This window comes from Panthera uncia, chromosome B4 (assembly GCF_023721935.1).
Source record: "Panthera uncia isolate 11264 chromosome B4, Puncia_PCG_1.0, whole genome shotgun sequence".
NCBI lineage: Eukaryota > Metazoa > Chordata > Mammalia > Carnivora > Felidae > Panthera > Panthera uncia.
Window position 1 is genome coordinate 97,441,310 of NC_064809.1, and position 24,266 is coordinate 97,465,575.

A 24,266-nucleotide genomic window follows, 5' to 3' on the forward strand; every position below is an offset into this window, starting at 1 on the left:
AATCATATATTTTAAAATAGCAGTCTAAAATTGCTGTCTCTGCTTTCTTATCACCTATTCACTCTTTAATCTCTCATGATCTGGTTTTCACTCCCCTAAATCCACTGAATCTGTTCCTTTAAAGGTAACTAATGACAGCTTAGTTGACAAATCCAGTGGCCTTGTATAATCTTCACCTTCTGTGACTTCTCTGCATTACAGGATTGTGACAATTATTTTTCTTAAAATGGTATTAGTGCCTCGGTTCCATGTAACTGGTTTGACTTTTTGAGCTCTCTGATCCTTTTTACCTCCTTCCATCTGTAAGATATTTTAATCTTCCTTGACCCTCTTTTATTTTCTCTGTCCTCTCTCCCCTTTGGCAGGCTTGCCAATTTCAAGCCTTCACCATCATTTGTTTGATTTTCAAACCTATGCATGCAGAAATAAGCTTCAGACCCATGTTTTTAAACACTTGGCTGATATCACTTATATGTCCTGGGGCCAATGCATCCTCAACATGTGCAATTATTTAATATATTATCATCTCCCAACATGGTCCTTTATTTTACTATCATCTTATCGGTCACTGAGATTTAAAACTTGTAATCTTCTTTAATTTTACCCACTCCCTGTCCCTTACATCTAGGCAGACTATGTATCTCAAAGGTAGGCCTCCACTTCCCTGGTCTCTGCATCTCTTAGCTCATGTTTTGTCATACAGCCAAATGAAAATGTTGCTATGTTGACTACCTTTGTAAAAATCTGTTATATTGATCTTCCCTCTGATTCCCTAGCTGAATGTTATCTTTCCAACTTCTAAATTCTCCTGATCCTGTATTACCCTACAGCATCTCTCCTTTGGTTGTTTGTGTCATTCTTATCTTCCTATCATTTATAGTTGCCTGCCATTTTATAGGTTTTAAACAAAAAAAAAACATCTCTCCAGGATCAGAAAGCTAGTATGCTATTGCACTGGATTCAAATTTAGGATCATATCTGATACATCTCCCTATTTATAATGCAGTGAATAATACAGTAAAGTGTATGTCTCATACACAAAAGAGGCTCAAAAATTTAAATGAATAAATATGTGCAGATGAATTTTTAAGATTCCAAAATAAGAGCATTTAAAAATTATCTGGTATTCAATAAAAACAATGGACTATTTACAGCTGAAGAGCTTCAAGGGAAAAATCCTGGGAAGGGGCGCCAACAAACACCCATTCCTAACTTTGAGGAAAGTAACCTCAGTGCTGTTGGGAATAAGTAGCTTCAGAGCAGAGGCTGAATACTGGGGCAAGGGAGGAGAAGTCTAAGTTTCCCTCCAAAGCAACAAAAGAGATCTGAACCTCAACTAAGGTACTTGTTTGTTTCCCCAGGGAAATATTTTTTTTTAGTATTAACTACAATGAATGTTTCAGGGTATAAAACCACAAATAGGATACAGTTTCAACTTGAAACACCTGTGGTATAACAGGAGCATTCCACAAATACCAAGTAGAGCAAGTCAAGTGCCATTACCAAAAAAATTAAAAAGTGCTACAAAACAGTAATAGAAGAACAGATTATATCTCACTATTGTGAAGCAAGAAACGCTTTGCATTTGATGTAATATTTGAGATTGGTCTTGAAGAATGGGATTATGAAAGGAAAAAAGAGCAAGGAGGACTAGAAAACATTCTTAATGGAGGGAACACCATGTATAAAGAAAAGGTATGTATTTGGGAAAGAACAACTACTTCACATTAGCTGAAATAAAGGAAATAACTTTCTATACTTTATTATAGCAAATAAGCAAATGGTAAATCAGGCCTCAGACCATATAATGGGAAGAAAATAGCCACGTTCAATTCTAGATACACCACAAAAATTCTAGGCCTGCCAACTAACCTAGTGAATAACATCGTCCCTTCTAAAAATCACCAAATTAGTGGCAATAGCTACTTACTGAAAGTTGTCACCACTGTGGAGATTGTTAGCACGTAATAAGCCATACAAAGTCACATGTGTGCTCTCTGATGAAATGCTCAGGTCATGTTCCTTTCCTTCTCTGATCATTGTACGTTTAAGAAGACTAGAACATTTCAAGGCCAACTCCAAAGCATCCATCCAGCACCTTCCTAGAAGAACACAGATTCATAAGCAATATAGTTCAAGAAACTATAAAAACCAGCATCCATCTTAATTTAATACTGTTAACCTTTAAGCATACTATTATTTCTTTGAGAAACATTCACTGGAAAAGTTCACGTGAATATAAAATCTTGCAAGGATTTTTTAATGCAGTTTTTCAGTTTAGCAAGTGCTTTTCACAGACCAAGCATCTAAAAACCACTGGAAAATGAACAGTATATAGAACACATTAGAAAGTACACCTAATCTAAAATAAACACACTTTACTTCTAAAATCTTAGAACATTAACAGGTAGTATAATTTGTAGCTACCAACGAAGGTACAGAAAATACACTAAACGGGTTATGCTTCTACTATAAACAAACTTATCAAATTAATATTTTGTTTCTGATAAAACGTCTAACTTCAGGTTTACCACCATCCACTTTACTTATAGGTATGAAAATTCTGAAGTCATGGAAATAAATGCCTGTACAATATTGTCATTAACTGCCGCATTAGTAGAAACACTAATAACTTTATTTTTAAATTAAAATTTAGAACTGTATTAGCAAAATAAAAGTTAGTTGCTCTTAAAATGTATGTATGTATTTCCATATCTGTTGGAAACATCAGCCAAGTAAAACGCTTTTCATAACATAAGCTTGTGCGTATGATATTTTAAAAATAATCATCAGGTAAAAGTAAACTCTAAAAGGTTACAAGATTCCCTAGGCTAAGTTAGTCTAAACTATAAAACATAAAAGTGAGGAAGAAATCCATTATCAATTATTAAGGTTTTAAAGCTAGTGTGACTTTCCCATTAAATAAGTTTTACCCTCTCCATATTGCTTCAAGAATTAAGTTACTAACTGCAGAAAAGTTTGTATTTGAATCTTCTATATAAAAAAACTCAAAACAGTATATACGTGTATAAATGTTAATTTTTAATAACAAAATACAAATAATATTAAATGTACCTCTAAAAGTACAAAACCTAGTGAGTTACCACAAAGAACACTAACGAAAGTAAAAAGAGTGTTAACATATCAATGGAGGATGAAGAAGAAAACTTTACGCTAATTCATCACTCAATTATACAGTGCTTCCTATCAGATTGTTGTCTACAAAGTTAATGTTTTTAGTATCATAAGCAATTTATAATTACAATATGTCTGCTCCAGTACCATACTAAAGAGATTTTCCCCAAAGGAAAATACACAGTGGCATATAAAATAAACCCTTAAAAATGAGGGCCAAAATCTAATCCATCAAAATCTGTATTTACCATCTGACTCTGAAGTAGCTCGGATGATCAAGTAACTGCTAGGTAAGGGTTGAGTTATAGATCCAACTGCTTCGCCTTTGGGACCCTGAAAAGCAAAGCAAAGCAAAGCAAAGCAAAGGTGTACAGTTCATATTATGAAATCTCAACTTCATATTATCCACTATTACCTATAATAATCTAAAAGCAAACAAGCTTTAATTTTATGCTTAAAAAGTATTAGGTAAAGTTTTAAGAAAGTAAGTATTGAGGAAAGTTTTCCTCCTCCAACAAGTATACGTCTTTAATAGAAAGTTGAACAACTTAGAGCTATCATTAAACATGATCTCTATTTATGGTTCACATAGTAAAGAAAAACCTGCAACTTATTATACTAGACCAAAGTTTAATTTAACAGAGAATTTCCATCCCAAAGATACTAAGTAACATTAAATTTCTAGAGGCCTAAAAAAAAGCTGGAAATAAAATTTATAAGAAAAAGAGAAATGAATTTTGAATAGGTCTAGGGGAAAAAAAATCTCTATTTTACAACCATTGATATACTTGTTATAAAATACTTGTTATGAAATACTAACTAAAAAAGTTAATTTTATTTTTCCAGAAAGAAAATGGAATTTTGTCTTTGTTGTTGTTGGCAAGGGTTATTTGTTTTAGGAGTATATAGAACACCAAGAACCCTAAATAATTAGTATCTCCAAGGCTAATCTTAGGTGAACGCAGTTCTTCTTTGGGAAGGAAATCTGAGGATGAACTCACAGTATAATTTTGATATTAAATAATTTTAAGTTGTAAGATCAAAGAATAAAATGAATTTGAGAAGCATAAACATAAAGAAAGTAAAGATTCAAAATGAAAAAGTAGAAAAAGTCAATATAATTTTAACTAATACTGTAATATCCCTTGGGTATTTTCAAATAGCTTTCTAATTTATGGGCCAGTTCCTAGAACCATCACAGAGTAGGATCTAGTCACACTGCTTAGGTTTCAAGCTTGGTTCCATGCTAGAAAAATTTCTTAGGTAAACTCTTTAGGCCTTAATCTCTTTACCTAGGTAACAGGGGAAAATTATAACCTCCTTAAAGGTATGAAAAAAAGAGTCCATATAAAATGTTCGAGTCCCTAATACAAAGTAAAAACTCACAAATATTACTTTTACTTAATCATAGATACTGACTTTGAAGGTGTTTAAACAATATCCTGAGCATATTTTGCTTGTGGAAAATATTCTGATGATTGTCTAATTGTGCAAATTTTCCTCCCACCAGTATTGGGAATTCAATAAATTTGACATTAAAAATTTTTAATAATTTAAAAATTCATTAAAATTCTGGGGCACCTGGGAGGCTCAGCTGGTTGAGCATTCGACCTTGGCTCAGGTCATGATCTCACGGTTTGTGGGTTTAAGCCCTGCATTAGGCTCTCTCTGCTGTCACCAGAGAACCTGCTTCAAATCCTCTGTCCCCTTCCCCAGTCACACGCTCTCAAAAATAAATAAAATATTAAAAAAAAATAAAAATTCATTATAATCCTTACAATTCCTAAGAGTAGTAGTAAAGAATACTGTACATAAAAGGTTTTGAAAGGGTTTTTTTTTTTCTTACTTGAGAATCACATGATATATAGTTAACAGAGGTTCTATAGGTTCAATTCTTTCCCTATGGGAAGTACCTAATTCCAGAATGAAACTAACTCTCTAATCCTAAATTTATTCCTGGTATGACTACAGACTACTGAAATAAAGGTTAAAAGTCCAGGTTTTTAAGAGGTGTATGTATACTGCCTAATTAAGCAACACTAAAAAAAAAAAAAAAAAAAAAAAAAAAAAAAAAAAAAAAAAAAAAAATTAAGCTGAAACTACTTTAACTCTACATCTCAATTAGGTGGTTTTCCTTAAGGGAGAACATCTAAACCCTTTATTCATGTATAACTGATCTTCTTAGAAACTGAAACAATTATTGCTTTGTAAGAATTTAAACTAAATTCATTAATTCTGTTAGTGTATATGGAATGTCTGTTTGTAGAATCCCTTGGTAGTTAATCAAATAAGGCGTTTCTATTTTCCTGATTAAGTTTCTGCTTTTATAACATAGGAGTGATCACAGTTATGCTTTTTAGTTTTATTATTTTAAAAATATTTTTATTTATTTTTGAGAGACAGAGCATGAGTGGGGCAGGGGCAGAGAGAAAGCAAGACACAGAATCTGAAGCAGGCTCTAGGTTCTGAGCTATCTGCACAGATCCTGACGTGGGGCTTGAATCCACAACTGTGAGATCATGAACTGAGTCGAAGTTGGACACCTAACCAATTGAGCCACCCAGGTGCTCTGGTAATTGCAAATTTTTAAAAACACACTACAAACTGAATCCCCATGGATAAGAGTTTATAAGGTACAAAGTAAATTTGGGAAACATTTTCCTCAAAAAATTTTAAGTCAGATCTTTTTATAGTTTTTTTTAATGCTTATTTATTTTTGAAACAAAGAGAGACAGCTCGCTCACATGCAAGCGGGAGAGGGGCAGAGAGACAGGGAGACACAAAATCTGAAGCAGGCTCCAGGTTCTGAGCTGTCAGCACAAAGCCCCATGGGTGGCTCGAACTCACAAACCACGAGATTATGCCCTAGCTGAAGTCAGACACTTGACTGACTGAGCCACCCAGGTGGCTTAAGATCCCTTAAGTTAGATCTTAACCGTAGGTAAACAAAGCCTTTTGGTACACAATTCATTGTGGGTAGAGAAAAAAAGAGGAATAATGCACTTGAAAACAAGCAAATTTAGAAGTGCTTAGAGAGGTTAGCAATCATTAGGTTAATTGATTTATCTCAGTGCTACTCACAGATTGCCATCTTTACCTTTCACCTATATAACAAAGTGCTTACCTTCACTGCCCAAATAGACTGCTCCAAAGGATGAAAAAGTTTGAAACAAAAGCCGTCCTTTTTTGATGGACGCTCAATGATTTCACAGGCATTCAGAAGGACTGTTCCTACCCACTGACCATTTTTCTGGGTTTTATAAATCAGTAGCACCCCAGGTTTCAAAACACACCACAACTTGGTCCAACTCTTTAAAGTACCACGAATCTACAGAAAGATAAGTTAATTTAGGAAATAAAGCTGTTTTTATCTTTTTTGCTCCACAAGATACAAATTCAGTAATGGCAAATATCTAAAATTTCTACAACATATACACTTAAGATTCAATAGATTTTTTTTTAAGCTACTAGATGTCAAGGACTGCACAGAAAGACAAAAAGCATGGCTCCTGCTTCTGAAGAACTTAAAGTCTACCTAGAGGCTAGGTCAACAGTTTCAAAATAATGTGCCAAGTAGAATAGAATGCTTTTCCTAACCCTCCATGCCAGCTCAGGGGCCATTAAAATATACTTTTCCTAGTCCCAAGATTCTCTTCTTCTTACCGTCCATTGTAATTTTATTTGTGGGAGTATAAGATTATTCCATCTTTTAAGATTCTTTCCCCCTTTACCCCCTACGTCGACAGTACTGAAGTCACTGCCAGCATGCACACCAGGCATTCCCTAAATATTCACTGAGTGGTAGGAAGAGGGAAGAACCTCCTTCGAGCCCCTAAAATTACCTTTTTTAAGTTACTCTGTTCTTAGTAATTACATAAAATGTGCCATTTAAGTTCTTGGAAAAATTTTAAAACACAGTTACATGAATCTCTCTCTAGTCTCAAAATGTTCCTCGTCCCAGGGTTTAAGGCTATGTCAATAGGTCTATAACTGGTTTTTCCTATCAATGTCTATTTCTGTCATCCGTTAAAAATGTTTCCATGCAAATCACTGAATTCACAATACTGAAAAGAATGCTAATCTACTTAGAATAAAAACTAGGATTATCCTTTTATTTACCATAAAACATCTGCTCTCTCAAAGCACTTACCTGAATTATGAAATAAATATAGGGCTCCCTAACCCCTGAAATAGGCATACCACAATAACTCTAAACAAGAAAAAGTTAGAAATGGGGAGTTTGGAGTCAGGAATGAAGAAGAGAGAAAATCTTTGAGAAAAGTACATGTTTATGTAAAAGAAACGGAGAGATAAGAGAAGCAAATGGAAGAGTTACCCTGAGATAACATTTTGTATTTGGGACATGTGACAGTATAACATGGATGGAAAATGATCAGAATGAAGGTTATGATTTAGAAAGTCAGCCAGGGGATGTGTTAGGGACACTTTTAGGGGGTTAGCTGCAGAAATCCTATGTTAGAAGAGGAAGCTTAGCTCTGAAAAACCCACATGAGATATACAGCATAAAGATTTCTAAGTAGAGTCAATATAAGTCAGAACGTGTCTTTAGCACAACACTGAAGAAGATCCCAGCACTACCTGAACTAACAAGGAAACTATCATCGGGTTCCCATTTTAGTAAGAGAACTGTGACAAAAGATCTCATAAGGATTATACGTTGGAGGCTGGACCAATGTTTTGGGAGAATAGAAAGCTTTCAGGGCTGGGGTGACTTTTAGATTAATGCCAGATACTAAAATTGCCTGGGAGACAGAGTCTCACAAGATCATTCTTACACTTTGCATTTAGTCTGAAAGATTCCTACCAAAGAAGAATGAGAAAGAAAGAGTGGGATGATAAAAAAGTAAATAAAAGTAAGTGGAAATAACCAGAGGCCAAAACAAGGTATGGAAACAACAATATGCATGTTTTTCCGAAAATTAATCCTTTCCAAATAACAATTTTTATATTAACTTTGTTTCATATCTTCTCAATAATGCATGCCACACCTATAAAAATACTAATGCTAATTTAAACAGCAAAATTAGATTATATAAATGTCACACAAATCAAAAAGCCCTTTAAAAAGAACTGCTATCCATTTTCAGTGTTATTGTCAAGACAGACAATATTAAGTTTCCTTCTCCCCATTATGACTAGAACAGAGAACCTCTGGGATACAATTAATAGTTTGCCAGTGAAAAACAATCATCCCAGGAGTTGTTTTTGTCTTGTAGGCTTTAGGTGCTCTTTGGGCTTTCCTATTCCTGTAGGTAAACATCCAGCAATTTGAATTCAAGCTTCAATACAAACTGACCTTCAACCAATCAGCCATAACAATAACAGAAGGATCTGTGATTGTACTGAGTAACTCCTTTGTGGCTCTTTTCTTTTCTTCTCGGTAATTTTTCTTTTGCACCTATTTTACAGAAATAATAGAAAAATTAAAAATTCACTAGAAATGGGCAATTTCTTTCCAAAATTTTTAGGTCTATAGAATGTAGAGTGTACAATTCTAAACCTCTTTTGGAATTCTAGCTTCTTAGGATAAAAGAACTTTTAAAGAGCTGGTAGGAATTTTTAGAGTTTAGAATCTTGTTTTTCTGATCACTAGCTCTGTATGTTTTTGAAGAATTTTACTTTTAGTCACACAATACTACATGAATCCAATCTCATGGTCAGAATTTCAAACAACACAAATAAAACTAAAGCTGTCTTTATTATACCCTATCCTATTCCAATCCTCAGAACTGACCACTGTTAACACTTCCAGAAAACACTATCCTTTCAGGCTTTTCTATGTATACAACCTAAAAAATATACAGTTTTTGTGGTTCTGTCTTTTTAAACACATTTTTAAAAAAGGTTCTTCTATTCAATATTTTTTGGAGCATTTCCATGCCTATCTCAGTAAGAGCTAATATTTACTGGGCATATTCTGTGCACCAATTACTGTGCTAATTAGCACTTTACATGTACTACCTCATTTAATCTTTGAAATAACCTTGGCAGTAGGCCAATTATTATCTTTATTTTACAGATGAGAAAACTGAGGCACAGAGAGTAACTTGCCCAGGATCACACAGCTAGTAAGTCATGCAGGCACAACTCAGACAAAGGCAGACTGGCTCTAAAAGACATAGTCTTAACCACCATGCTATACTGCTTCTATAATTTTTCTTAATAAGTTCTCTCACTGATGGAAATCCACTCTGTTACCAGTTTTTCATTTTACAAACAATGCTATGATTATTTGCAACTGGCAATTTTGTTCGTTCTTTGTACTATGATGTAAGAAATAATTAAGAAACCACAAAGTGGTATTTATTCAATCAAAATATTAAAGTTTTACTTTCAGAAGTCACCTGTGAGATAGTCTAGGAAGGCAGGAGTGGATTAACATAGTCTCATTATTGCTCTGTTGTTATTACACAGATGAGAGAAGAGTAGTGAAAAACTCCCAGTGATGAACTTCTCTTAGCTATAAAACCTTCCTAGTTGCACTTAATAGTAAAGAAGTTTTAATAATTATACAACCAAAATACTTCAGATTTTGGTCCTTATTAATATTCATATCTGAATTAACAGATTTAATATGGGATTGCAAATACAAATGCATATAGGATCAGATATGAGAAAAAAATGGGGGGTAAAATAGACCATGCAGGGACTTAGAGTGGACTGGAAAGCATGTTATTTCTTAAGGTCAAGGATCTGTGGTCATTCTGGAAGACAGTCCAAAAGGAGTATTTCTTAGACAGGGGCTGGAAATCTGAACTTGTAATTGTTACTGCGAATTTTTAAACCATTGTGTGGGTCAAACAAAATATCTATCTGTGGGCCAAATTCAGCCCATGACTTTTAGTAAACTTGAATGTCAAAAAGCATCACAGCTTCCCATCATGTGTTCTACAACACAGTGATATGCCTAACTCAGGTACAATTGTGCAGATACACCAGTCCTCAGCCTCTGGACGGCAAGGTGAGGCCTGAAGCGGCACTGGATGGTCATCAAGTAGCCTTTTCAGTTGACTCCAGTGTGCCACACAAATAGTAACAGTTTTTATGTGTGCCTGTCTGACATTATTTTTCTTTCTTTAGGAGATACATCTCTTTCTGTTATCCTACTTTCAAAAGCACAGGCAAAGCATAATGTTATTTATGAAATAGCTGTGGAAACTAACCTTGAGAGATTCTTTTTTTGTGAGCTTGCTTGAAGCTGAACTATCCTTCTCCGAGCCATTATAAAGTTTAGATTCAGACTGAAATCACAGGGAAATGAACAAAAGAGAAATAATAATTAAAACCTTCACTTATTCTATACATACAGCATATAAAAATTAATGTTAAAGCTATGTTTGTGACATTCTTCCCATTTATCACTGTGATACAGCCTATACAAATTATATACATTATACACAAATTATATACAGCGTATACAGCCAAATACAAATCTTCAAATGTCAATTTTCCCTATAAAGCATTTGTGTTAAAAACTAATCCATGTTAAACCCACAAAAGTACTAAAATAAACGCTAATCAGGGGCGCCTGGCTGGCTCAGTCAGAAAAGGATGCAACTCTTGATCTTGGGGTCTTGAGTCTCAGCCCCACACTGGGTGTGGAGATTACTAAAAAAAGTAGACTTAAAAAAAACCTAGTCAATAAATTAAACCACATTATAAGATTAAATAAGATCATTTGTAAATTTCTGCATTCTATTTTCTAGACTATTTCTAGGAAACATACACAATTATTTATTCTTAAAACAAAAGTATCCAAAGGAATGTTAATTTTTTAACACTTAAAATATTCCAAATCAAAAAACCAAACCACTTGTATTCTAGCAAGTTACTGCACGTGCTGCCTTATTGCTACTTCTCCAATGGAAAGAAATATATAGATCTTCTGAAATTAGTATTAAAACACTATCTCATTTGTAGTGTTTAAAAACCAATATTCCTAACATCTATTTCTTCCTACCTATCCAGTGCCCCTTGAGTATTATGGTCTTAAACTTGTTTCCAGACTTTGTTTATATTTGCTTTCATTTGATCTTCACAAGAACCTTGAAAAATAGACTTAACAAGTGGTTTTATCTCCATTTTACAAATCATGATCTTCTAAACTAACAATAAATAATAAATATACAGGGATCAGAATCTAGGTCTCTTAATCCAATACTCTTTTAAGGAAACTACATTCTTTAACCTGAATAAAAGAGCATAAACATGAAAACTGCTTCTGTAAATCTTGGAACAATACAATTAAACATGTTTAGTGCCTTGTGTTCTATGATTTTCATTTTTATCTATGGTTTTATCTATTGTTAGACACAGGTACTTAAAGTTCTAAGCGTGATCCTAGTGCCAAGAAAGTCTGGGGGGCTTGATCCAAATGGTGGCTTTCAAATGCTGAATTGCCAATGTGCATATCACTAGGTGTGCTCACGGATAAAAAAAAAACCAAAAAAACAAAAAACTTTGGGTATAAACTCCCTCACTCAATTTTAAAAACCATGAAGGCAGGGACCATATTTTTTCACCAATGATACCCAGGTAACACCTGGGGAAAAGAAAGGGCTCACCAAATACCTGATGAATTAATAAAACGAAAATTAAACTAGCATTTGCAACTCACTTCTTTTACCTCTCCTGAAAATGCCTCTGCTACTAGGTATAAAATATGGGTTATTACAGTGGTGGTAATAATAACTGGCTGAACTAGACAGAAGAGAACTACAAACTACTGGAGGTGGGGGTTAACCCAATTAAATTTTTGTTGAAGTCACTCCTTTCAGGACTAGACTTGAAACACCATACAATTTACTCTGAGAATGGCACAGATTATGATATCAAAACAATTTTACAAAATTCCTCAAGCCAAACAGGTCTCTGTCTTCTTCTTGCCGCTGAGAAGCCAAGGATGGCAAAGGTACTGTCAGAAGAACAGGATGATTTCTATTTCCCACAGCTTAATAGGAAAATGTGTATTATAATGTACTTCTTAGATACTAGTAAATGAAGAATAAATGCTAATGAAAATTCATGGCTACTTATTCTTTACCAAAAACTATTCTAAATACTTCATCCTCACAGCAACCCTATGAGATAGTAGTAGTATCTCCCCTTTGCTAATAAGGAAACCAAGACTAACCAACTAAAAATAACTTCCCAAAGTCATAGGGGCAGTAAGTAGATGAGCTGGGATTTGTTCTCTGGTCTACCTAATTCCCAGTCTCAGGCTCTTGGCCACCTTTTTAATGATTTCTCACCTTTTAAAACTATTCACACAGACTCTCAGCCAGACTCAAATTTAAGATTTATCTTCACGAACAACAGGAATTAATGATTCCTTTGATGATTAAATGAGGTAGTGTATATGATGTGTATAGCGTAGTTGTATGTACTGTGTTTCAGGTTTGTGACTATCTCCTAGATTGCAAATGCTGTCAAAAATTTGACCTTTAAATGAACATTATATGAGAATACTTTCAACTTGCTTTGAAAACTAAAAAATACTACATATATAAGGGATGATGATGATGATGATGATGATGACAATAAGTTACTATGACTGTATCAGATATTCTGATTTGGAAAGTCCTTTTAAATGTCCAAGTAAATATATTTTTTATAGCAAGTGATAGATGATTCAGAGTATCTATAGATAGGCAGATGTACGGCTGAGGGGAAAATCAAGTCAATAAATAGATCTTGGCTCAAAAACCCACTATCCTTATAACAGGATTCCTTTTATCCCACTAGACACAGTACCCTTGCTGGTAATTCCTTCTGTTGAGATGGACAACATTTCTTTTAGGGGCGCCTGGGTGGCTCTGTCAGTTAAACACCTGACTTCAGGTCAGATTATGATCTCAAGATTCTTTAGTTGAAGTCCCACCTCTGGCTTCATGCTGACAATGCAGAGCCTGCTTGGGATTCTTTCTCTTTTCCTTCCTCTCTCTCTGCCCCTCCCCACTCCCCCCTCTCAAAATAAATAAACTAAAAACAAACTTTTAAAGTAAAAATTCTTTTAAAAATGCTAACAGGGTGGCACCTGGGTGGCTCAGTTGGTTAAGCATCCAACTTTGGCTCAGGTCATGACCTCATGGTTCATGAGTTCAAGCCCCACATCGGGCCCTGTGCTGACAGCTCAGAGTCTTGAGCCTGTTTCAGATTCTGTGTCTCCCTCTCTCTCTGCCCCTCCCTCACTCGCATTCGGTCTCTCTCTCAAAAGTAAATAAACATTAAAATAAAAATGCTAACAGGAAGATGGGATGACTTCATTAACTGACTTTGCCAATTCACACTCATTTACAGAATGCATGAGAAATAGAAACCGTATTTTTTTAAATGGGGGGGGTGTAAAAAAAATTCGGGGGTAAAAAAGGGTGTATTCCAAAAAAAGGGTATATTCCATTGTGCTCACTGGTCTTAATCATGTATTTTAAGAAATAACTTAATCCCAAATCTTATGATCAAAATGGCAGTATTATTAATTTTTGTATCAAGTTCAGAAAAGTATACAGTTAAAATTATGATGGGCTCAGTTATGCATACTGATTTTTTTTAATTTTTTTAATGTTTATTTATTTTTGAAAGAGAGAGAGAGACAAAGTGCAAGTGGGGGAGGGGCAGAGAGGGAGACCCAGAATCCAAAGCAGGCTCCAGGCTCTGAGCTGTTAGCATAACTCATAAATTAAAAAAAAAAAAAATTTTTAATGTTTATTTTTGAGAGAGAGAGAGAGACAAAGTCAGTTATGCACACTGATTAAAGAAGGAATAACAAAACTTTAAGACTAAAATGTTCAGAATTCCATGTGAATGTAGTTTAATGACAAATGTATAAATTTTAAGATTGTTGTGAAAAACAAGAGAATAGGTTATGGGTTAAAATATTTAAGGACAAACTAGCAATTATGCATCTCTTCAGCTAACTGAATTAACAAGTATTAAACCTAAAGATGGAATCAATAGGTTCCAGCTTGGAAAATAACACGATGAGTATAATCTTACTTACACTAGTTATCACATTAAGAATCCCCAGTCATTCGCTGTAATTCTTTTTTTGTTTTTTTTTTTCTTTTCAAGTAAGCTCTATGTCCAAAGTGAGGCTTGAACTCACAACCACAAGATCAAGAGTTGCACACTCTACCTACTGAGCCAGCCAGGTGCCCCTCACTGTAATTCTTATTCAAAGAAAGAAAATGAATTCTCAAATACCTACTATTAGGTACTCTGCCAGGCACTTGCGGTATCACAGTCTGGGGTGTGGATCTTATTTGCCTTGCACAGGCAAGAAAACTAAAGCCACTTTGACTCTTTTGAGAGTTACTTAATTTCTCTAAATTTCAGTCTGTTCACTTATAAAATGGGGCCGATATACCCGTATCCTCAAGTATCGTTATGAGAGTTAAGAGGACACACAGTAAACTCTTAATACAAAATAGCTATTAATATCACTGTAATTAGTATCTATATAGGTAATGTACGTAAGATTCAAACTCACACTTTTTATTCTAAAACAGTTCTGTCCAACAGAACTTTCTGAATGACAGAAATGCCATATGTGGCTACTGAGCACTTGAGATGTGGCTAGTGTAACTGAGGAACTAAATTTCTAATTTCAGTTAATTTTAGTTAATTCAAATTAAAGAGTCATATATGATCAGTGCTGTTGTTCTCAAAGTGCATTTCTAAAGCCTGTGCTTTTTTCATTAATGCACCCTGCTCCAGTAAGGTATGTAAACTTTCTTTTCAGGCTCCCTGCTTTCTGCCGCCCACCTCCCAATTTAGAGACTTCATATGGGTGACTGCGATATGTAAGTATTTAAGTATTTAGGCTTCTGAATAGGAATACTGCTCTACTACATATTCACCAATTCTGGCATTAACTGCCTGAAAATAGGTCTTTACAGTTCTATAAATTTCATTGTATTTCTAGCACCGAAGACCCAAGATAAATTATTTCCTCTTTAATTTTCTTTAATAACACATCTCATATAAAATGATCAAGGGATTTCTCATTCATATGTTTTATATATATATGAATTACTATTAAACTTTCATCCCGAGTACTTTTACACATATGATATTTATGTAATGAATACTTTAAAAGTGTGGATAAAATTTATGTAAAATTATATATACATATCATGGACTCCTCCCAATCATTCCCATGAATGGAAACAAAAATGTAGGGTTTTTTTCATCTTCTGTTTGTCACACATATGCCCACTGCAATTTTGCTAAGAAAGAGGTGTTTAATCATGGAACAGTTTCTCTCCCACAGCGGTATGCCACAACTGCTACATAAGAACAGCTGCAGACCAGTAGCTGTGGAAGAAAAATAAGGTTGTTTTTTTTTTTTTTTTTTAATGTTTTATTTATTTTTGAGACAGGGAGAGACAGAGCATGAACAGGGAAGGGTCAAAGAGAGGGAGACACAGAATCTGAAACAGGCTCCAGGCTCTGAGCTGCCAGCACAGAGCCCGACGCGGGGCTCGAACTCACGGACCGTGAGATCATGACCTGAGCCGAAGTCGGCCGCCTAACCAACTGAGCCACCCAGGCGCCCCTTAAAACCAAAATCCAGTGCTGAGAATAGCAGAGAATTTACTAGTTTAAGAAATAGGTTTTCTTACAGTCACTGAAGTTTGATTCCACAAACAAAAGCTGCTTCTGCTATTAAACCTGACCAGAAATAATAGTCAGAAGTCAAATTCCTTAACAAATTATAGCAAACCTCGTGAATTAAGAAAGGAAAACCAAGTGTTACACAATGTTTCTCAAATTTGAATATCTACCCTTTAAAGAACAAATTCTCAACAGTAAGAATATGCACAAGTATCCCAGTTTGAGAATCACTAATTTAGGAAACTTTATCTTATTCTATCTAAGAAGAGATCTTTCAACTGCAGGGTACTGCAGGAGATCTTCAGCCTTTGGTAAAATGTATGTATTTTGATAGTCATTCAGATAAACTCAAAACACTTAAGAATTAAAACAAAACAAAACCACACACAAATCCTGAGAATTTATCTGAATGGAACCCTCAGACTTCGGTCTGTTACTATAATAGACATACCAGAAACAATAGAACTCTGGAGAGAACACACTGGTTACCAACAGACTGTATTCCCAAGTAACCAACAGCAGCCACATCAACCCCAGTGGATCATGGTTTAGATAAACCAACATAAAAACATGTCATAAAAATTGGATATGATTTTAGTGTAGTTCCTCATCTTAAATATTAGAAAAATGCCATAATAATGTATTTGGGGACAGCACATGCTTACCTTGCTCTTTGACATAGAAAGTGAAGATTCATCTTTATTTTGAGAAATGTCTTCCTTTCCTCTGTCAAAACCTTTAAAACACATTGTCATCATTTCAATATTACTATATAGCATGTAGGCATTAGAAAGTAGAGGCATATAAGTCATCCAATTTCAAATATACATTATATTTTATGAACACTGGTATAAAAAGCCTAGACCAAACATAGCGTTAAACTATTATAGTTTAAAAGATTTCTAAGGGATCATATGTAGCTTAGTAACTCTTTAAAATAAATTAAGGCTTACAAAGGCAATGAAGTCTTTTCCTGAATCCATCAACATCAAGCTCAAGACCTCCTTTCTGTGATCTCAGAACACTTTGCATAAATTCAGGCCTCGTGGAGCTTTTATTCTAGTGAGCTGTTTTCTAATGAAGAATCCTAACTGACAGAAACAACTCAACATACTTTTCACACCTCTTGCCAAATTGGAAACAACTCCAGAACTGGTTTTGAGAGACTAGGGAAAAAAATCTAGGTTGAGGGACAGACTTAAAAAAATCTAACAATGTGCTTACTGTGAGAATTACATGAGGATCCATTAGAAAACACTTAGCATTAAAAAAAAAAAAAAAGAAAGAAAGAAAGAAAAAGAAAACACTTAGCATAGCATTTTCCACATAGTACACATTCAGTTAATATTGACTCTTAAGATGATCGTTGGCACTAATGCTGCACAAATTGTAAAAAGATAAATCTAAAATACACCAATGCACTGGGATGAACATGCACAGATCCCTGCACTCATGTAACACATTAATGTAACACTGTGCCAAGGCAATTAACAAATTAATGTTATTATAATACAATGAGAGAAATGTTAATACTGAAATTTTTGTGTCAAGTAAAAGGAGTACTCATTTTAATAATGTTCTTTCTACTTTTGAGGGAAAGTATTATTAACTCTTCCCTATAATTATTTGTTCTAAGTCCAATAAAAGCCTGTATTAAATAAATATATATATATATATAATTATTCATAAAGCAGCACTTAAAAAATCATCAGTAGCACCACTGCCTGAAGCATTTAGAAATCAGTTCTAACATACCAGTGATACCATTTATTCTGCATTTGGTTTATATTAGCTAAAAACAAATCCATTCCAATTTCCTAATCCAGAGATTTGGTTGAATTATTTTCTGTAATATGAAGAAGGAATCTCCCCCTGTCCTCCCAACTATGGTAAGGAGAAGGATCACTCAAACCCAATACTAGGGGGAAAAGAACTTTCATAAATGCAACATGAAATTTTAAATAACCAAAATTCTAGACTTGAGTATAAAGCAAACTGAAGTTATATATTTACTCAGAATAATAACATTTTGTTAATATGTAACCCTTGATACTAACAAACTCACATAAGTTATTTCAAAGATTTTCTACATATATGTACAAAAGAATAAAATTTTCTAAAAGTATATATTGTAAATATAAAAAAATGACATCATTTATTCTCACAAGAACAGACTTTCACTTCAATTTCTCTACTGAGATCTTGGGTTTCAGCTGAATCTAGCCCAATCCATTTATTAGATTAACACCCATTTTGAAGTAGAAACCATTCTACTTTCACACATTATTTTAAAAGCGTAATAGTAAATTAAAACAAAAGTGAAAGTTATAAACCTGAATAGACTTTGACATGCAAATAAGTCTCACAGAAAGTTTCTAATGTTAAAAAAGGACATCATAAACCTTTGTTGTATATTACCTGCCAAACCCAGTAAATGAATATACCACTTTATAAGATTCTCTATACCTCAAACTTGCCAATCGTTATTTTAGAAGCTGGCCCTGATGACTCCCAAGTTACTTAAAATTATAGAGGGATAAAGCAAGATGCCAAGTCTGGTCAAATACTTGGGAGTTTCAACTAAGGATAAATACAAGTAGATAATCAGCATAATGTGCAAGGAACGTACAAAAATGTTCAAAAGCCTTAAAAAGGAAATATTGCCAGATTGTACACTAAGTTTTCAAGGGTAATTCCAAAATAAGCAAAGCACAAAGTGTCACTCTAGACACTTTAGTCTGTATAAAGCTGGTTTCCTAAAGACGTGTAAAATAAAAGCATATTTATTAGAAGCAAAAGCCTACTTCTTAGGCTTTTATTTTCCACCATGTGTGGGTATTCAAAATACTTTAAAATTACTCCTTTATTTTTTATTTATTTTTGAGAGAGAGACAGAGTGCGAGCGGGGAGGAACAGAGAGAGAGGGAGACAGAATCTGAAACAGGCTCCAGGCTCCGAGCTATCAGCACAGAGCCCAACATGGGGCTTGAACTCACAAACTGTGAGACCATGACCTGAGCCGAAGTCGGCCGCTCAACCAACTGAGCCACCCAGGCGCCCCACTCCTTTAATTTTTTAAAGTGATATTTATAGACAAAATCCTAAAGCCTATGACACATTATTATTGACCATAATTATTAATAATGCAGAACAGGGGCGCCTGGGTTGCTCAGTTGGTTAACTGTCTCACTCTTGATTTTGGCTCAGGTCATAATCTCCTGGTTTGTGAGACCCAGCCCAGTGTCTGGCTCTTCACTGACAGCACGGAGCCTGCTTGGGATTATTTCTCTCCCTCTGCCCCTCCCCTGTTCCTGTGCACCCACTCCTCAAAATCAATAAATAAACTTAAAAAAAAAAAAAAGCAGAACGGTTTCAGATCATGACTTTTTACCAAGTTTGTGTATCAGTGACTTTAGCAGTAAATTATCTTCCTGCTATTCTCCCTACTGCCTCAATGATACAGAGACCTATATCCCCATCAAAATGCTAAAACTAAAAAGGCTAACACTTTCCAAGTACAGATGAGAATGTGGAGCCTCTGGAAGTCTACTTGCTATTGATGAGAGTATAAAGGGGCATAACTACTTTGGAAAACTATTTGAAAGTATGTACTTAATCTGAATATATGGGTATTCTACACAAACCAATTCTAATCCTAGATATACCTGAAAGAAATGGTTGTATATATATCAAAAGAAAGTACAAAAATATTCAAAGCAGCTTTATTCATAATAGCCGATATCTGAAACCAACTCAAATGGCTATTAATAGAATATATTGCAGTATATTTACACGATGGAATGCTGCACAGCAATGAAAAAGAGCCAATTATTATTACAGAAAACAGACATAAATATTGAGCGAAAGAAGCCATGTCTTCCCATTTAAAAAAAAAAAAAGCACACATTGTATGATTCCATTTATATAAAGTTCAGGCAATGGCAAATCTAATCTATAGTGTTAGAGGTTGTTACAGTGGTTTATCTTTGTTGTAGGAGGAACTGATTTGAGGGGCATGAGGGAGTCTTCTGCGGATTTGGGAACTGGTTACATGTGTCTATGTGTAACTTAAAATTCAAAAAGCTGTGCATTTAACTATATGTAAGTTATGCATCAATTAAAAAATAAATAGGGGCACCTGGATGGCCCAGTCAGTTGAGTGTCCAACTCTTGTTTTCAGCTCCGGTCATGATCTCACAGTGCATGAGATCGAGCCCTATGTTGGGTTCTGTCGGGCTCTGCACTGACAGTGTGGAAGGAGCCTGCTTGGGATTCTTGCTCTCCTCTTTCTCTGCTGCTCCCCCACCAGCATTCTCTCTCTCTCTCTCTCTCTCAAAATAAATATTTTTTTTTAATGGGGAAAAATAAAAATGAAAATAAAAACTCACCCAGCCTTCTCTATTCCATTAGTTTATTAGACTTCCACTTTGACATCCTTCCTCACTTAGTCTATATCCCTTTAACCAATTTTCTACCTAATTCTGATTCATTCATCAATGATAAGTAACACATTAATGAAAACAATAAAGCAACCAATATCCATTTGTAAAAACATTTGTGATTATGACACTTATGCTAGTGCTTTAGTTTCTAATCTTTAAAACACCACAAAAAATTCCAAATGTTGGGGTGCCTGGGTGGCTCCATCAGTGAAGTGTCCAACTTCAGCTCAGGTCATGATCTCACAGCTCGTGAGTTCAAGCCTCACGCTGGGGTCTGTGCTTTGGATTCTTTGTCTCCCTCTGTCTGCCCCTCTCCTGCTCATGCTCTCTCTTTCTCTCAAAGACAAACATTACAAAAAAAATTATTAAAAAATCCCAAATATTAACTATTTTATAGAATTGAGGAAATCAAGGCTCCCAGAAATTAAGTAATTTGATTAATGTCAGTAAGTCAAAGTGTCAGAGCAGATAGAAACTTAGGTCTAACTTTAAAATTCATGCTGTTTTTATGGGGCACCTAGGTGATTCAGTCAGTTAAGTTTCAGACTCTTGATTTCCACTCAAGTCATGATCTCACAGTCATGAGATAGAGCTCTACATCAGGTTCTGCACTGGGTGTGGAAACTGCTAAAAGTCTCTTTCTCCCTCTCCCTCTGCTCCTCCCCTGCACGCACATGCTCTCTCCCTCTCTCTCAAATTAAAAAAATAAAATTAAAAAAAATAGTAAAATAAAATTCATGCTGTTTTTAGAATGCCAGGGTACCTCTGAAGACCTAAGGCCACCTCTTCTGATAGGCCTTGCTTTGACTGTGTAGGCATAGTTAGCAGTCCTCTTCTCTGAGACATAGAGCATTTCCTACATTTGTACTACCATATTTATCACAATCTGCTTCAATTACTTTTCATGTTCATATTCCATACTTGACTGTGAATTCCTGAAGAGAAAGGTCTAATCCTTATTTACCCTTTCAAACACAGAAATTTGATAAATTAATCCAAAAAATAACAACAGTGTACTCTGTTACTTGCAATTATTTTATTAAATATGTGAAAGACAGCTTCAGAAAAATGCATAAAACATAAATGTGTAATTTGATGTATATAGTGAATATCTGCATAACTACCACCCAAATAAAAAACACAGAATTGCCAAAATCCTGTAAGATCCTCCCCACCTCCCAGTGCCATTCTTGATCACAATCCACTCTTCTCAAAAGTAACTACCTTGACTTTTGCAAACATTCTTTACCAGCATGTCAAGCAGGTATTTCATTCAGTTGCATTGATGATTAGAATCCTATTGCATGACTATATCACCATTTATCCATTGATTGTAGATAAACATTTGGGTTGTTCCCAGTTTGTCTCTTTTATGAACAATGGTGCCACAAATATACTCTGAAACGTATCCTAGTCAACATATGTATGTGTGTGTGTGTGTGTGTGTACACACACACTGTATATATATATATATGTATATGTATATATGTATGTATATATATACACACACAAATATGTCCGTGAGTTTCCCTAAGTTTAAACCTAGAAGCAGAAATTTTGGCTTATAGTATATGTGTGTCTTCAATTTTAAGGATAACAAAATTGTTTATTTTTCTACTAATAGTGTGTAAGAGTTCTCCTTTCTCCTTATTCATGTCCACATCAATATTGACAAACTTATTATTTTTGCGGATCTGTTGGGTGTGTATTATCAATGTGTATGTATATGTGTGGATATATATGTGTGTGTATATATCCATAAGGTTCTAGTTTGCAGGTCCCTGACTATTAACGATGTTGAACATTTTCTCACATTAGTCATTTTAACTTTCTCTTTGTGAAGGACCTCTTTAGATCGTTTGTGCATTAAAAAACAAACAAACAAAACACAACTTATTGCCTATCTTTTTCTTATTGATTTATATAGCAATTCTGATGTATTTCAGATACTGCCCTTTACCAACTGTGTTTTATAAATAACTTCCTATTCTATGACTTGTCTTTTTATTCCATGTATTTTTTTTTATAAGCAGTTCTTAATTTTAATGTAGTCAAATTTTGTCATCTCATCCTTTAATGGTTAGTGCTTTCTGGTCTTAAAGTCTTCCCTAAATCTGTGGTCATAAAGATATTTCCAAGTAGTGTAGTAATACACAGAGTTTACTTCCTCCTACTAATCCAATGGAATATTTTTTTTTTTTAATTTTTCTAAATGCTTATTTATTTTTGAGAGATGGAGTGTGAGCAGGGTAGGGGCAGAGAGAGAGGGAGACACAAAATCCGAAACAGGCTCCAGGCTCTGAACTAGCAGCACAGAGCCTGATGTGGGGCTCAAACCCACAAACTGTGAGATCATGACCTGGGCCGCTTAACTGACTGAGCCACCCAGGTGTCCCTGGAATATTATTCTTAAACAAATGAACACGCTGTCCTTAACTTCTACATTGTTAACAAAATACAAGTGTTATCATCATTGATAAAGTATAATTTTGTACATACTTCCATAATAATTCCATATAATTCCAACATATTTGTTAAGGTACAAGTGACAAAAAAGTAATTTTTTTTCCCAAGGAAACTAAAATGAAAAGAAGGTTATGCTCAAAATAGTAAGACAAAATTATCTTTCAATGTCACTAGTGGAGAACCTCTCCTCTAATAATGTCAGATAGACATTATTATGCATCTAATTATAATTATAAATGCATCTAAATTTATTTTTCAGTACAATGAAATGTCCCAGAAGAAACATATGTTTTGTTTGTTTGTTTATTTATTTATTTATTTATTTTAATTTGAGAGAGAGAGAGAGTGCATGTGCAAGTGGGAGAGAGGTGCAGAGGGAAGAGAGAGAGAGAGAGAGAGAGATTGAATCTTAAGCAGGCTCCATGCTCAGTGCAGAGCCTGACATGGGGCTTGATCCCATGATCCTGAGATCCTGACCTGAGCCAAAATTAAAAGTCTGAAGCTCAACTGAGTGAGCCACCCAGAAGCTCCTATGTTCTACTCTTGAACTGGAAAAACAACAACAACATAAAAAGCCACTTCTTTGAAGTACCTAATTCCATTCTATTTCTTAGCTGATAAAATATATTGAAAATAGCTTTCTATCATGGCTAGTTGCAATACAACTGTTGGTTGTAAAAAGGGGATGTGGAAGCATCCCTATGAATATGATTTTCTCTATTTCAAGAATCAGAAAACAAAGATAACCATTTACTTTTTCTTTCAAATAAATCAATCCAGGGTAAACTTTAGTATATTCTTTGAGAAGATAAACAGACAATTCTGCCTTTAGTTACCTAATTAAGTAAATACCAAACTTTTAAAAAGTGAAGTTTTCTGTTGTTTAGTAGAGTCACATGATTATTCTTTAATATTAAGTAGACTCAGTGCATGAAGGTTAGCAAACATTTGCTAGCAACCTTGCTGGCTAAAAACTGAAATAGACAAATGCAGAAACAGAACTAAGTCACACTGTAAAAGCAAATAGAGTATTTAATAACATTAAAAAATTTCAGTACGTTGTATTTTAAAAGCCACTTCTGATAAATACAAATACTAAAAGGTACTTGTACACCATTCTGAGAACATAAGAAGCATGACAGTAACCATGCTATACTGAGAAGACTAAACACAGATTATGAATGCTATTTACAGCTTATGCTACTTAGTTCAGGCCTATGGTTTCCAATTCTTTTTTGAAACACTGTTGGACAAGAAAATGAAATCAGTGACTTTATAATAAATTAATTGTCCAGGTAACACCTTCCATAAGGTGTTTCAGTATTTCAAAATGATGCATATAACCACCTGTCAGCACGAATCTTCACAAAAAGCCAAGAAAAAATACTTGTGTGAAAGTAGAAAATATAATTCAAATTTAACAAAACGTGTCAGAAAAATATATAAATGGTCAAAGCAAGCACCAGTTTCAGTCAGCATTTCTTTGTCAGGAGTATTAAAAGAATATTTTTATTTTAAAAGAAAAATATAACCTCAAAAGAATAGATAAAATTATGAAAGGATTTATTTAAAATTTTGAAAGGAAAA

General features: G+C 34.5%; 1 protein-coding gene and 1 non-coding gene across 17 annotated transcripts in view; both read right to left on the bottom strand.

Moving 5' to 3' along the window:
- The window catches only part of OSBPL8 (oxysterol binding protein like 8), a 150,224-nt gene that overhangs the window by 28,101 nt on the left and 97,857 nt on the right, over window positions 1–24,266 (bottom strand). For all 16 annotated transcript variants that reach the window (XM_049627424.1, XM_049627431.1, XM_049627425.1 and 13 more), the window contains 6 exons: window positions 16,437–16,507; window positions 10,320–10,397; window positions 8,453–8,554; window positions 6,260–6,463; window positions 3,384–3,468; window positions 1,931–2,102 (listed from right to left, as the gene is read on the bottom strand). In XM_049627424.1, coding sequence (XP_049483381.1) covers window positions 1,931–2,102; window positions 3,384–3,468; window positions 6,260–6,463; window positions 8,453–8,554; window positions 10,320–10,397; window positions 16,437–16,507 — 712 coding nt within the window. The remainder of the gene's footprint in view (window positions 1–1,930; window positions 2,103–3,383; window positions 3,469–6,259; window positions 6,464–8,452; window positions 8,555–10,319; window positions 10,398–16,436; window positions 16,508–24,266) is intronic.
- Window positions 15,349–15,479, bottom strand: LOC125920544 (small nucleolar RNA SNORA41). The gene has a single exon (XR_007457123.1). It is a non-coding gene; the product is annotated as a small nucleolar RNA SNORA41 (small nucleolar RNA).